At 44.3% G+C, this 16,086-nt stretch overlaps 3 protein-coding genes across 3 annotated transcripts in view; 1 reads left to right on the forward strand and 2 right to left on the reverse strand.

Annotated features, from left to right (window-relative positions):
• The window catches only part of LOC147337001 (protein NLRC3-like), a 618,167-nt gene that overhangs the window by 469,240 nt on the left and 132,841 nt on the right, over positions 1 to 16,086 (forward strand). The window lies entirely within an intron of this gene.
• LOC147337013 (protein NLRC3-like) overlaps positions 1 to 16,086 on the reverse strand; it is a 504,309-nt gene that overhangs the window by 53,428 nt on the left and 434,795 nt on the right. The gene's annotated exons all lie outside the window — the stretch shown is intronic.
• LOC147337014 (uncharacterized) overlaps positions 1 to 16,086 on the reverse strand; it is a 31,842-nt gene that overhangs the window by 12,766 nt on the left and 2,990 nt on the right. The window contains exon 2 of the mRNA XM_086265831.1: positions 10,622 to 11,722. Coding sequence (XP_086121957.1) covers positions 10,622 to 11,722 — 1,101 coding nt within the window. The remainder of the gene's footprint in view (positions 1 to 10,621; positions 11,723 to 16,086) is intronic.

Below are 16,086 nucleotides of genomic sequence, written 5' to 3' on the forward strand. Positions count from 1 at the left end.
AGGAGCTTTCCTCTCCTCAGGAACTCTCTGCAGGAGGGGGAGATACAGGAGAGGTGGAGGAAGATCTCAGCCTGGGTGTCTATTGTCTCATGTAGTCTGGAAGATGAGTGGATGGTGGGGTGGGTGCAGTTTTCTCTGTGGTGGGGTTGGGTGGACTGTCCCGGGGCTGGGGGGCGCTGCTGCGCTGGGTCCCGGTCTGGATGGGCCTGGGCCCCCTTTCCCTGGCGGGTCGCGGAGTATGGGAGTGCCTACTGGGGTCAGCGGGGGAGCTGGCCCCGGGTAGGGGTCACCTGCCCCTCCCTTCCTTCGCTCCCCATCTCCAGCTGCCTCCCTCTTCCCGCTCCACCACAACCACCCACACATGCAGGGCCTTGGAGTAGGGGTATGTCACCAGGGTGCAGAGGAGGCTACCCCCCACCCCTCTGTCCCCTTCTGGCTGCCTCTGCCTCAATTTTATCCCACATCTTAGACAATCACATTACTCACACTCTCATTACACATACATATAGGATCTTGGGGGTGGGCACGATACACGGAGTCTAAATTACCATCAGGGTTGTACACCTCACCCCTGGCGTCGTTGCCCACCTCTCAATTTTAAATACACGTGCGACATTGAGGGCTAGCAGGAGGGACTATGCGCTTACCTGCTCCTCTCTGGCAGGTAGCTCCATGCCCTCCTGGGTTTTAAATGCACCTTAGAACACACATGCATCAACACTACAAAGATGCGGGTGGAGGGAGGCTTGGAGTCTTCTCTCACCCCCATTCTCTGCGGCCTGCTGGAGCGGGGGGGCTAGGAGGAGTTGGCCGTCTGACTGCGGTCTGGAGTGTGGGGCCTCCCTGCTGCTGCGGAGTCGGGGCGGTCTGCCTCTCCCCACCACAGGGAAAAGGGTAACACCACCTGGGTCTGGGTGCAGTTCCCCCCTCCAGGGGCAAGGGTACCTAGACCTGGTTCGTAGAGTACGCTTGGGGAGTGTGTACAGCGTCTCTTTATGTCCCAACCACATTGGTTGAGTGTGGAGTAAGTGCATATGAGAGCATGAGGGTGGGAATGGATGTTTGTGTCTGTGTGTTCCTGTATGTCTGTGTCTATATGTCAGGTTGGGTATCAGACGCCACATCTCTGGGGACATCTCAGGCCCTCCAAGGTTTGGAGGCCTATCTCCACCACCACCATTTCCCCTGCCGGTGGCGGACTCCCTCAGGTGTCGGTGCATTGGTGGTTCTTTGTGTTTGGGGGTGGGCATCCGGGTACACACCGGCTCACTCCTTGGCGGCCGCTTATCGGGGCCTGGAGCCTGGGGCTCGCTCGGGCCACTTCGAAGGTGGGGTGCCCCCGGCCTCTCAGCCTGGGGCTCGGTCACTCAGGCACGGCTGGCTGCCGGCGGAGCTCACGGGCGCGTCACTGCAACTCCCCCTGGCTTCTGCTCCGCGGCTGCTGAGTGAGCCCTCATCTGGGACTCTCCTCAGCTCTTACTGGGACAGTGGCGCGGCTGCCCCTCTGTTGGTCTTCCTTGGTCTCTTGTGCTCTGGGAGCCTCTGGATGTCTGGAGGTTTGATCTCCTCCATACCGGCTTCATACCCTGGAGGACAGGGCTGTGGCTCCCCACACTCCCTAGCAGATCGTTACATGGAGAAACCTTTGGAATGCAAGCATGCTGATCCACACAGGTATGCACACAGGTGTACACACGGATATTCACAGACGCGGACTACAGCTTTCTTGGCTGCTGCCTCAAAGCACACTGTGCGCTGTTTATCTTGCGTGCTGCACAATATCGTTTATTATTTAGTAACTATTGATATCTATGGCTAGCTAGTTTATTGTGATTGTGCTGTTTTTTTTTATTATATTGCTCTTTGTTGTTTGCTTTCTCTTCTGTTTTTTTCCCTCCATACAGGTGACCCAGGTGTTTTATTTGTTTGTGTTTTTTTTTTTCTTTCTTCCACCCCTTCTCACCGTCTCTTCTCCCCTTTGGTTTTCTTTCTCTCCCTCTCTTTCTTTCATTCTTTCTCCCTGTCCTATCCCCCAGTCATGTCTGTCCCATTTGTAGCAACTGAAAATAAAATAAATTCATATTTATAATAGAGATGGACCGATCCGATATTACGTATCGGTCCGATACTGACCTAAATTACTGGATCGGATATCGGAGAAAAATAAAAAAATGTAATCCGATCCATTAAATATCACGAAAGCACCTCACAAAACTTGCAACACGCCGTAACTCGCCTCAGAACGTTAGCACGTCGGAGCAGTATGCATCACGTGATAGAGCGGCTGTGGCATGCGGGACCGTCGGTGGTCTGGATAGCATGTGGAGCTTCGCTAGCAACCTGGCATTTCATCTCCGACAAAGTTATCCCCGAGAGAAGTGAAGCAAGTGTGTAAGTCCATCTCTGAATGTTTGTAAAGCTTTCCCAAGTTAAGCTTAACAAGCGACTGCCTCTCGCTCTCCGGCTGCTACTTCAATCGTGAAACTGCTCAATGATCAGCTGATCGGCTTTTCTGTCGCGAGTCCGTCTCTCTTGTTTGTTTTTGGCCCACTTTGCACCAGAAAGAGGAAACCAGCGGCTGAACAACAGCAGCACGTTTAAGCTTGATAAGCTGTTGTTACAATTTATTTAATATTACTTTCTACACCAGGATCTTTTTCTATGTAGCTGACGGCTGGTAACTGTGCAGGGGCGAATCTAGCAAAGTTTAACCAGGGGGGCATTAACTGGGAAAAGGGGGCACAAAGACATACTTTTCTTTCTTATTCTCATTTAAAATGTCTAGCTTTTAATAAATAATTATCTGACACCCAAAGTTTTAATTTGATGTAAAATGAATAGAAGTCAATTACTGTATATAGTGACTATTAAGTCTAATATATATACCCTAGTAAGCTATAGTACTTTTTCCTTTGGGAAGGTACCATCTGTGCAGTCTGCAATTTTGTTGAAGAAAGATGTTGAATCTATTTAATATTTCTTGAAAAATAATTGATTTCTGTGCATTTTTTTTTCACACTGCATCAAATTAAGGTTGATTACGTCGATTAAGCATCATGGGGTGGCGCGTGAGGGGTGGTTACCTATTTTTTATTTATTTATTTTTGTTGTTGCTGGGAGTTGGAACCCTATTAGTTAGGTTGCTTAATATTTACGCTAAGTACTCTTTAAAATACCAGAATAGGGAGGATGGTGTAGGTTTAAGTTTATTAAACCTCCAACTTGTTTTATTCCATACGTTATCCATCTGTGCTTGGTGCCAAGGCTGAGATAAACGAGGAGTTATCTCATAAAGAGGAACAAACAGTACTCCAAGAACAGACAAAGCCCAGCAGAAACCTTGAGGAGGAGCTCCATTTGCCCCCACCCGGGAAGAGCCTCAGAAAGGCAAGAAAAGGGGTCCCTATTTGCCTCCAACTCTCTCAACAACACCAACGACCAGGACAAGGGACCACAACCTTCCCCAGTCCCCCAAACCCCTGACAGGCCATCACCCTCCTCCCCCTCCCTTTCTCCCTCCCCCCCACATCTGAAATTCACTGAGGAGATGATGGAGCGGGTCAATGCTGGGCTCAGATCTACCCCCCGTCCCAATCCCTTTTTGTCCCCCATAAACCCCCCACCAGAGCGGCCAAAGGTTCGCCATCGAGCCCCACCCTCAACAGAGCAATCGAAGTCACATTGCCCAGCCTCGCCCCCCTTAGTTCCTCTTTACCACCTTCACGCTCTGTCTCCGCAGTCTGATGTGTGATGTGTGAAGGGTCCGGGCTATGAGGATTATGGCAGTGGTGACTTTTCCCAGGAGAAGCTGGGACCCTGTTTACTAGAAGGTTTTAAAATCTCTGTACTTTTAGGTGACAGAAGGAGACATGTGGCCTGGTCAAAACACAGAGAGCTGCACTCTAAAAGATCTTTAAACATAGTAAACATACCTTGTGTGCCACAGACTGCTCCCAAACACGAGGGGACAAGTAATGCCTCTAAAACACTTAAGTTGGCTTTATTAAACGTTAGATCTTTAGCTGGGAAAACATTTTTAATTAATGATTTAATCACTGAGCACAGCCTTGATTTTATGTTTTTAACTGAAACTTGGTTGGACCAAAGTAACAGTGGAGCTGTTCTCATCGAGACGACCCCTCCTAACTACAGTTTTATCAGTGAGGCCAGGGTGAGCAGGAGAGGAGGAGGGGTTGCTGTCTTATTTAATGAATCATTTCAATGTAAGCAGCTATCTCCTGGAAGTTTTCAGTCTTTTGAATATGTGGCTTTACAGCTGAAGGCCCCATCCAAAGTTGTGTTTCTTAATGTTTACAGGCCTCCCAAATACTGCACAGACTTTTTTAATGACCTCAGTGAACTGCTGTCTGTGATCTGTGTTGATTTCGACTGTGTAATTATTGTTGGGGATTTTAACATCCATGTGGACAACCCTCAGGACAAAGGGACTAAAGACCTGAGTAACACTCTGGGCAACTTTGGGCTGACTCAGCATGTAACAGAGGCCACACATAATAGAGGACACACTCTTGACCTACTGATCTCCAAAGGCCTGAGCATTTCAAAGGTTACTGTGTCTGATGTGGGCCTGTCTGATCATTACTGTGTTTTCTTTGAAAGTAAAATCTCAGCCCACACAAATATATCAACAACAGTGATCACAAAACGGTGTATAACTGAACACAGTAGTGCAATTTTTAACCAGGTCTTCCCATTAACACCTGACCTGTCCAGAGGGTCAGTCAATGAGCTCGTCAATAGCTTCAATGCTAACATGTTAAATGTAATGGACACCATTGCTCCCATTAAGGTGAAGGTTATCTCTGGAAGGAAAAAGTCTCCATGGAGAAACTCCACACTGGTGAAAAATGAAAAAAGAGAGTGTAGGAAAGCTGAGCGCAGATGGAGAAAAACAAACCTCCAGGTTCATTATGACATTTATAAAGAGAAACTTCACAATTATAATTTACAACTGAGGAGTGCAAGGAGGTCCTACTTCTCTGACATCATCACTAAAAACAGCCATAATGCTCGGGTCTTATTTTCTACAGTTGACAGGCTAACAAACCCTCCTGTGCCAGTGGCAGCTGAACTTCATTCGACCATGGCCTGCAATGACTTTGCCAAATTCTTCACAGAAAAAATCCAAAAAATTAGACAAGCAATTGGTACATCAACAGCAGATCCAGGATATGTACTGTGTCCACCAAAAAACTGTTTAAACACCATGAAACAGTTTCAACCTATTAACAGCAAAGACCTGAGGACATCTTAGGTCAACTGAACTCCTCCTCCTGCTGTTTAGATGTCCTGCCAACAAGTTTTTTCAAAAAGGTCTCAAAGACTTTAGAGTCAGACCTGTTACAGATCGTCAACTTTTCTTTATTATCTGGTGTGTTTCCAGAATCACTAAAAACTGCTGTAATCAAACCTATACTGAAAAAGGACAATCTTGACAAGACACAAATGAACAACTACAGGCCGATCTCAAATCTCCCATTTTTAAGTAAGATCATTGAAAAAGCAGTTTCTCAACAGCTCAATTACTTCTTAAAACAGAATAATTGCTACGATGCCTTCCAGTCAGGTTTTAGACAGAACCACAGCACTGAAACCGCTCTGACCAAAGTGTTTAATGACATATGTCTGAATACAGACAGTGGAAAAATGTCAGTCCTAGTTTTACTGGATCTCAGTGCAGCATTTGATACAGTTGACCACAACATATTACTCAAACGACTGGAGAACTGGACAGGTCTTTCAGGAACTGTACTAAACTGGTTCAAAACATACTTAGAAAACAGGAAATACTTTGTATCAATAGGTAACTTCACATCTGAGCAGACAAGTATCACATGTGGAGTTCCCCAAGGTTCCATCTTGGGACCCTTTCTGTTTAACATCTACATGCTCCCACTGGCACAGATTATAAACAACAACAAAATAAACTATCACAGCTATGCAGATGACACACAAATATATATCACAATGTCACCAGGAGACCAAGGCCCTGTGCATGCTCTTGGTAAATGCATTGAGGAAATCAATGACTGGTTGTGCCACAATTTTCTCCAGCTAAACAAAAACAAAACTGAGGTAATAGTCTTTGGCGCCAAAGAAAAACGATTACAGGTCACCAGAGAACTTCAATCTATACATCTAAAAACCACAAACCAGGCGAGAAATTTGGGTGTAGTGATGGATGCAGACCTAAACTTAGAAAAACACATTAAGACAATAACAAAGTCAGCTTACTATCACCTCAAGAATATTTCAAGGATAAAAGATCTGATGTCTCAACAGGACCTGGAAAAACTAGTCCATGCATTCATCTTTAGTAGGCTTGATTACTGTAACAGCATCTTTACAGGTCTACCTAAAAAAATCAGTCAGACAACTACAGCTCATTCAGAACTCTGCTGCTCGAGTCCTCACTAAGACCAAAAAAGTGGACCACATCAGTCCAGCTCTGAGGTCTTTACACTGGCTGCCTGTCCGTCAGAGGATAGACTTTAAAGTTCTGATGCTGGTCTATAAAGCTCTGAATGGTTTAGGACCAAAATACATCAGTGACCTCCTGACCCAGTATGAGCCTTCCAGATCCCTCAGGTCATCTGGATCCGGTCTTTTATCAGTTCCCAGAGTCAGAACCAGACACGGAGAAGCTGCATTCAGCTTTTATGCTCCTTATATCTGGAACAAACTCCCAGAAAGCCTCAGATCAGCTGAAACACTCAGTTTATTTAAATCCAGGTTGAAGACTCACCTGTTCTCAGCTGCATTTGAATAAAGCACCAAATCCACACTTTAAGCTTAAATTTCAAAACTTACATTTAACTACTGATTTTATCTACTGTTCTGATTTTATCTGTTTTGATTTTATATACTGTTTTGTTTGTTTGTTTGTTAATTAGTTAGTTAGTTTATTTGCTTGTTTTAATCAATTTTAAATCATGCTTTTTATTTGTTTCTGTTCCTAATGTCTCTGTAAAGCACTTTGAATCACCTTGTTGTTGAATTGTGCTATACAAATAAACTTGCCTTGCCTTGCCTATTAGATTGATCAGTATTGCTGAACTATGAAATATTTTTTTTGTATACAGGTATAACAGAATAGTTTTAGTGTAGTTGTTGTTTTAAACTTGATTATGAACTTGCAGACTTTCAAAATGCAGCAAGATATTTAAAAAACAGTTTTGTTGATTAAAAAACACTATATCGGATTCATATCAGTATCGGCAGATATCCAAATTTATGATATCGGTATCGGACATAAAAAAGTGGTATCGTGCCATCTCTAATTTATAATAAAGGTCAATCAAATGGACCAATATGGCAAGGCCATGATGATCCACTTGGTAAAATAAATCCGCTTGGCATTTTTCTTGGCCTTAAGACAACAATTCTGATGGCTAAAGACCCAACGGGACAAAAAAAATAAATAAATAAAAGATCTGGCGTTTGGAACTATTTTGGTTTTCATGTGACGTATGACCCTGAAGGTAAGCGTGTCATGGACTAAAGTAAAACAGTATGTTGGATGTGCCACGCAATGCTCAATTACATGGGTGGGAACTAGTGTGTTAGCGCAGTTGGCTCGTTAACGTGTTGGCCGTCTAGCCCCACGCACGGGGCGATCAGGGGTAGCTCGTTAACGGAGATTTGCCGTGTTGTGGTGTTAACATCATTTCAACGAGATTAACGCTGACAGCACTAGTGGGAACACAACGAATATGACTGCACATTTACGCCGACATCATCCTAGTGCAAAGACAAGTGGAAGCAGACAAAAACAACAAGCATGCTACAAACTTTACCCGAGTCATTTAGACAGCCGTTAGCACATGATTTTCCTTATGGGGACCTGATATGTTTAATATTGTGGCGAGCTCAGACAAGGAGGAGACTGAGGTGTCGTTTGGTCTTGCTTCCCGTGAGCTAGCCAGGGAGCACAGCCGTTTATTAACATCTGCAGAAGAACACTGCCGCTAGCTAACTGCTCAGCGCGGCAACCGCACAGCAACAACAACACACAGGGCGCCCTCTGACCCCGGAAGGACACACCATCGCAGCGAGAGGGCGTCACCCGTCACTATGGCAACATAAACAAAACATAACTGTACAAACAGAACCCCGACCAGCCCTGACCCGCTACATAGCCCCAACCTAAGGGGTCAGTCGTCCCCGACGACCCCATTACCCCACACAAAGTCCTGCAAATGTCCAGGTGCCTTCTTTTGGCGCACCAGCCGGTCACGACCGGCGGGGGGAAAGTCACTCGGGTCAGAACATGGGGTGCCACCATCATCCCACTTCTGACACCAATGTGGCGAGCTCAGACAAGGAGGAGACGGAGGTGTCGTTTGGTCTTGCTTCCCGTGAGCTAGCCAGGGAGCACAGCCGTTTATTGACATCTGCCGAAGAACACTGCCGCTAGCTAACTGCTCAGCGCGGCAACCGCACAGCAACAACAACACACAGGGCGCCCTCTGACCCCGGAAGGACACACCGTCGCAGTGAGAGGGCGTCACCCGTCACTATGGCAACATAAACAAAACATAACTGTACAAACAGAATCCCGAACAGCCCTGACCCGCTACAATATGCTGCTGAGAATATAGCCCAGAAGAAGCGTATAGTACAGCTTTTATTTTGGAAAGAGCCATTTCTCTGTAATAAACTCTCTTTTCCAAAGATGAGTGATTCCTCAATCAGATACAGGGCTTGCAAAATTGCTAGTCCGATGTCCTGGGGCTAGCGATTTTTCCAGTCGGGCTACCAAAATCTATCTCTTCCCTGCCCGTCGGGCTATTGTAGGAAGGAAAAATATATGTCAAAGCTTTTGCATTCTTTCAGAAATGTAGCTGGGTAATTATGTCATTGGCATCGGTGAGCCACTGTCAATATGTGACATATTGAAATCGCGTTTGAATTTGCGCTTGTTTTTTGCTTTCACTTTGCAATTGCACGAACTGTGTATAGAGAGCGACAGTACTGATCTGTGAGTGATGATAATTTGTGCACCAATTCCTCTGACATCATCTTATCAATCGTTAGCTTACTATGCAAACATGACAAGTGAAATCTCCCGCAGCTTAAACATGTGAGAGGTTGATCGCGCAGATAATCACTGAGCGTTATGTGTGTGTGTGTGTGTGTGTGTGTGTGTGTGTGTGTGTGTGTGTGTGTGTGTGTGTGTGTGTGTGTGTAAAAGCAGCAGGATATATATTTTAGTTCTGCTGAGCCAAATAAGACAGGTCAGGGTGAAGAAGTGACAGCCAAAGAAAAGCTTACCACAAAACGGAAAAGTTATGACAAACCAGACTATAAGGCAAAAAGAAAGTGCAGCTTTATGGTTTCATGGACAAAAGAATTTCTGTGGCTGCAATATGATGAGCTACATAACCGGGGCTGCACATAAGTGGTCCGCAGGTGTGCATTCGCTGTCAAAAAAACAAACAAAAAAACGCGCACAAGATATGAAGTTGCAACGCGTGTTTGCATACATAAGATTTTCTGGAGGAGGACAGACATTTGTTTAGAACTCTTAAAGATGTCGAAGAAGCTCCTTTAAGCAATTACTGTGATGTTCCTCCACCTCCAAAGAAATGTCAGAAGGAGTCCGAACCACAAAAGAAGCACGTATTCTCGGAAAAGTGGTTGCAGGAGATGAGCTAGCTTCAAACAAATGATGAACGCACAGAGATGTGGTGTGGAATGTGCCGTGAAAATCCCACTCTAGCGGACAAAAACACTGCCTTTTATATGGACGCAAACGCACGCTGCAACTTCTTATCTGGTGCGCGTCTTTTATTTTGACAGCGAATGCGCACATCCGGACCACTTATGTGGACCCGTGTAAATAACATAATGTTCTGCCGGGTGTGTCGTTGGTTTTCTTTCAATTGCTGAGTCAACAAGCGCCTTTGTTACTGGGACCAGTAATTTTAAGAAAGGCCCCCATTAGAACCCATGAGAAATGCAAGAAATGCATTATTGCTCAGTCTGCAATATCTTTCCCAGAACAAACACCAATTGCAAATAACATACTAAAAATAAACCTGAAAAAATCTGTTTAGAACAGCGTACTATGTTGCAAAGAGTGAACTACCACTGGCACAATTTAGCAGTCTTTGCAAACTTCAAAAAGCAAATGGCCTCGATCTTGGTTCCACTTGCCTCTTACCCGTGACTTCAGTGGAAATTTCAAATTCAGGATCTGACACAGACTGATTCATGTCCTACACAGTTCTTACAAGTTCATAGAAATTTCTATTCAATTAGAACCAAGTATTTGAGTTGATGATTGTAATTTTTATACAATGTTGTAATTTGTTTTTCAACAATTTTTTCAACAATATTGTAAAGGAAACAAAACATCAATCAAAAAATTGCTTTCCCCTGAGATATATTTATTTTTTAAATTACTTTTGTTTCAGCAACATTAAATTTAAAAACTGTACTTTTGAGTTAAAATATATATTTATAAGTTTAATAAATGACAAATTAAAAAGGCATGAACATTTTATGTATCGAAAAAATATCGAACCGTGACACCAAAGTATCGAACCGAACCGAACCGTGAATTTTGTGTATCGTTGCACCCCTAATAAATACATACCTCACAGTAACTGCACTTGTAGAGTCTCTTTCTGGTGTGGATCTGTTGGTGTCGTCTCAGGTGATGTGGAGATTTAAAAGTCTTCTCACACAGGTCACATTGATAAGGTCTCTCCTCAGTGTGGGTAAGCATGTGTCGTTGTAAGACTGCGTCTGTTGTAAACTGTTTGCCACACTGTTCACAGCAGTACACATCATGTCCGGTGTGAATGCGTAGGTGTGTATTTCGGCTCCCTCTCCGGCTGAAAGTTTTTCCACAGATGTCACAGCTGTATGTCTTAATTCCAGAGTGGGTAACTAGATGCCTCTGTAAACTGCTACTTTGAGTAAAAGCTCTGCCACATTGATGACAGCTGTGCACTTTAACTCCACTGTGGATGAGTTGGTGTGTTTTTAGGTAACCCTTCAAGGAAAAAGACTTTCCACACATGTCACAGCTGAACGGTCTCTCTCCAGTGTGGATGACCTGATGCTGTTTTAGTGAAGCCTTCAGAGTAAACTCCATCCCACACTCGTCACAGCTGTATGCCTTAATTCCAGAGTGGGTAACTAGATGCCTCTGTAAGCTGCTACTGTGAGTAAAAGCTCTGCCACACTGATCACAGCTGTGCACTTTAACTCCACTGTGGATGAGTTGGTGTGTTTTTAGGTAACCCTTCAAGGAAAAAGACTTTCCACACAAGTCACAGCTGAACAGTCTCTCTCCAGTGTGGATGACCTGATGCTGTTTTAGGTAACCCTTCTCAGTAAAACCCTTCCCACACTCGTCACAGCTGTATGCCTTAATTCCAGAGTGGGTAACTAGATGCCTCTGTAAGTGGCTACTGTCAGTAAAAGCTCTGCCACACTGATCACAGCTGTACGCTTTAACTCCACTGTGGATGAGTTGGTGTCTTGTTAGGTAACCCTTCAAGGAAAAAGACTTTCCACACAAGTCACAGCTGAACGGTCTCTCTCCAGTGTGGATGACCTGATGCTGTTTTAGTGAAGCCTTCAGAGTAAACTCCATCCCACACTCGTCACAGGTGTGTTTTTTCTCTCCCTTTCTTCTGTGAGGTTTGTCCGCCTCCTGAGAGCGCTGACTTCTGGCTCCATGTTGGTCCTGCAGTGACAGAGATACAAACAGAGGCAGTGAGTGAAATGCAGTCGTGGAACAAACTCAACCTTCAAACTCCATTAACACTAGTTTTAAACCTGAAGGTGGAGCGTGGCACCAAACACCTTAAAGGTCTCTTATCCCCACCTGCTGGTAGTTCTAACACATTACATCCAATTTATACAGAATTATTCAGTGATAATAAATCCTATGTTTGTTTATTCTAAAGGAACCCCGTTAGCTTCCACAACAGATGTTGCTCGTCTTCCGTCAAATACTCACATAAAACATTACACAATAAAGTGGATTCAAGATATCCACATAATTTCACTCTTACATCCACAGTGAGGTTTCACAATTGTTCAAATATAAGCAATCAATAATAATAATAATAATAATAATAATAATATTTCTCTGTCAGCCTTCTCGGTTACGAATCGTCTTCTGCTCCTCTGTCATGCGGCGTCCCACAGGGCTCAATTTTAGGGCCACTGCTCTTTTCACTGTATCTATTGCCTCTGGGTTCTATCCTTAGAAGGCATGGGATCTCATTTCATTGTTATGCCAATGACTGCCAACTTTATTTGCCACTAAAACACAAGGATGGCATCTCCATAAAACCTCTCTTGACATGTCTAGATGACATTCAAGCTTGGTTGGCTCTAAACTTTTTAAATTTTAATGAAAAGAAAACAGAGCTGTTGGTGTTTGGACCCAGTGGTCCCTGTGAGTCCTCCCCTGTTGTTTTAGGATCCCTGGAAGTCTATTTTAAATCTGTTGTTACTGACCTTGGTTTTAAGTTGGACAGTGATTTTAAATTGGACAACCAAATCAGAGCAGTGGTGAAGTCCAGTTTTTATCATTTAAGGCGACTGGCAAGAGTAAAATCTTTTCTTTCGAGGCAGCACCTTGAAACAGTGATCCATGCTTTTATTTCTTCCCGCCTGGACTACTGTAACTCACTTTATGTGGGGGTCAGTCAGTCATTGCTCTCACGTCTGCAGCTGGTTCAAAATGCGGCTGCACGACTCCTAACAGGAACTCAAAAAAGAGAGCATATAACCCCCGTGCTAGCCTCTCTGCACTGGCTGCCTGTGTCTTTTAGAGTTCATTTTAAAATTCTTATGTTTGTTTTTAAATGCCTTCACAGTCTTGCCCCGCCTTACCTCTCTGAGCTTCTTCATCTCCACACACCCTGTCGGTCTCTCAGGTCAGCTGACCAGCTGCTCCTGGAGGTACCGAGATCCAGGAGGAAGCTCAGAGGGGGCGGGGCCTTCTCTATTGTGGCTCCAAAGTTATGGAATCATTTGCCCATGCATGTTAGAGAGGCCCCTTCACTGTCCACTTTTAAATCACGTCTTAAAACCCACTTTTATTCCTTGGCTTTTAACCTCAGTGAGACTTAGTTTCTTTTTTAATTGAAGTAGTTATTTAATTAATGATTTCACTCTTCTTTTATTTGTGTTATATTTATATCTCATGTAATTTTATTTTACAGTTCCAATGTACAGCACTTTGTGTCAGCTGTGGTTGTTTTAAAGTGCTTTATAAATAAAGTTGATGATGTTGATGATGAATATCAATAACATTGAGGCACATTACACAAATTTCAAAAACAAATCATGTCTTACAATATTTACAACAACTAAAAGCTCTGTAAATCAGCTTTTAAGTGTTCATTGAAGTTTTGAATAATTCTCTAATTTTTTAAGGCAACTTATTCCACTTAAAAGTTGCTCTAAATGTAACAGTTTTACAAAACGTTACTTTTAACTCGAGCATTTACTAAATTACAGCTTGTTGAAAACTGTGTAATATGATGATGTATTTCATCTGGATACTGCAGCTGAGCAGAATAAATGTGGCGTGTTTAACAGAATTGCTTTCTTTAGAACTACAAGTAAGCCATAGAATATTTTAGCCTGTACAGGAAGCCAAGAAAGGTTATTATGCATTTGATCAATATTAGTATAGTATGAACATCTTCACACATCTGGACGCCTTATTCTGGACTAACTGAAGTCTGTTAAGATCTGTCTTATTAGCTGCTGACCAAATGATTGAACAATACTCCAGATGAGACATTACTAGTGCATTAATGACATCTTTCATAATGAAGAAGTGATACACAAAGAGCATTTCATAGCCATAGCTATGCCTTGTCGGCAGAGTTATGTGACATTAGTGATGTTTGTACTTTCAGCGTTAACTTGGTTTTAAAGCCTTCAAAATATACGCCGTTCAATAGTCGACCTTAATCTGACAGAGAATGTGATGATTTTGTGGATAATTAAAGTCAGTCATATATCCACAAACACAACAAGCTGAAAGTCAGTGATGCTGCTCGGTTTGCAGTCCTGAACATCACGGCACAAGCAGGATTCACTGCACTGTTAATGTTAGCTGTGTTATATTGCTGCCTCTGTTCGGTGGTGTCGAGCCAAACGCACTTTAACGTGTGTTTGAACGAGCTGACGGTTCACTCGTTAAGCTGAAAGAAAGATGCTTTAATCACAGCAGTCACACATGTGTCCACTGCACCATCTGGAACTCTTCTTGTTTACACTCGTAATAACACAAACACTAAATCCTGCTTCTCTGCTGCTGTTGTGTAGCAGTGTGTACACCTGAGACTGTCACCTGTCTGTCTGTCCTGCACTCTCTCTCTGTTTCTTTCTCTCTGATTGTGGAATAAAAGTATGAACATGTGTTTATAAGTTACACTTGTGTTTGAATCCTGCAGCTTATCACACATTTGATTTCCATGTGTGACGACTGCAAGTGTCCAGAGTGAGGACAGACTGAGGGAGCCACTGCTGCACATCATCTGTGAGGCTTTGCAGCCCTGATGATCCACCAGGACAAACTCAGCAGTGTGTGAGGAAGAGGAGGAGGAAGAGCCAGCAGCAGCTGACAGATGGAGAGAATAGACAGACTGTTCCCTGTTTGTGAAGGACTGCTAGGAAAGTTTAACATAACTGTCTGTGCTGAATCAGTCTTATTAGGTAATGTTCAAATAATGTGATCATCCCAGTGTTTTCAGTGTGGGAGAAAGTACTCAGGGCCTTCAAGTTACACACTATGAAAGGCAGCAACAAGTTTAATGTTCAGAAACCTAAAGTCTGTATCAGCAGTTGTTGGAACAAGATGGCGCAGAGTATGGCAGCCTCGTCGCGAGCTCCCCCAAGCAACAGCTTTTTTTCTGTGTTTAATTTTACTTTTCCTTCATTTTTTCGCAAGTAGCACATGTCTCCTTGTGTGCAACCGACAAACCTTACTGTACATAAAAGATGGTCTTTCTTATAACTTTCCGGAGTTCAAGTTTTGCAACACGGACGCTCCGTTTACAGACCCCCCATTCATGTCACCTGAGACGCCTTTGTTCTCTGGCCCTGGAGGCCGCAAACGCCGACGCAGAGGGAGAAGATCTGGCGTTCTGGTTCGACTGAGACGGCGCACTTACAGACCACCGTTACCCAGTTTATTACTGGCTAATGTGCAGTCTCTGGAGAACAAGCTGTGCGAGCTTCGGGCACGGATCTCATTCCAGCGAGAGATGCGGGACTGCTGCGTGATCTGCCTCACAGAAACCTGGCTATCGGACAAAGTACCGGACTCCGCAATACAACTAACGGGGTTCTCCGTGCATCGCGCGGACAGGTCACAGGATCTTACTGGGAAAAGCAGAGGCGGTGGTGTATGTTTCATGATCAACAACAGCTGGTGTGATTATGCGAACGTGCACCCGGTCAAATCCTTCTGCTCACCGGACCTGGAGTACCTGATGATTAAGTGCCGGCCATTCTGGCTACCGAGGGAATTTACAGCAGTGATTATTACGGCTGTTTACATTCCCCCACAAGCCGACACTGACCGAGCACTCAGGGAACTGTACAGCGCGATCAGGAGCGAGGAAACCGCACACCCAGAGGCGGCGTTTATCACAGCCGGAGACTTTAATAAGGGAAACCTGAAGAAAGTCTCACCAAAACTCCATCAACACATCCATTTTAACACCCGTGGAGACCGGCTACTCGACCACTGCTACACCTCTTTCCGGGATGCGTACAAAGCCCTCCCCCGCGCCCCATTCGGCCAATCAGATCACCGCTCCATCCTGCTCCTGCCCGCCTACAGGCAGAAGCTGAAACAGGAAGCTCCAACCCGGAGGGCGGTGCACTGTTGGACGGACCAATCGGAGTCTGCGCTGCGGGACTGTTTTGATCACGCGGACTGGGAAGTGTTTAACGTGGCCGCTAAAGACATTGATGAGTACACAGACTCAGTCTGTGGATTTATCAGGAAATGCGTGGAAGATGTCGTCCCATCCAGAACAGTTAAATCCTTCCCAAATCAAAAACCCTGGATTA

This window comes from Aulonocara sp. 'chitande type north' Nkhata Bay, linkage group LG3 (assembly GCF_057382095.1).
Source record: "Aulonocara sp. 'chitande type north' Nkhata Bay isolate Kocher_YH1m ecotype deep benthic linkage group LG3, A_spYH_male_GT1.1, whole genome shotgun sequence".
Lineage (NCBI taxonomy): Eukaryota > Metazoa > Chordata > Actinopteri > Cichliformes > Cichlidae > Aulonocara > Aulonocara sp. 'chitande type north' Nkhata Bay.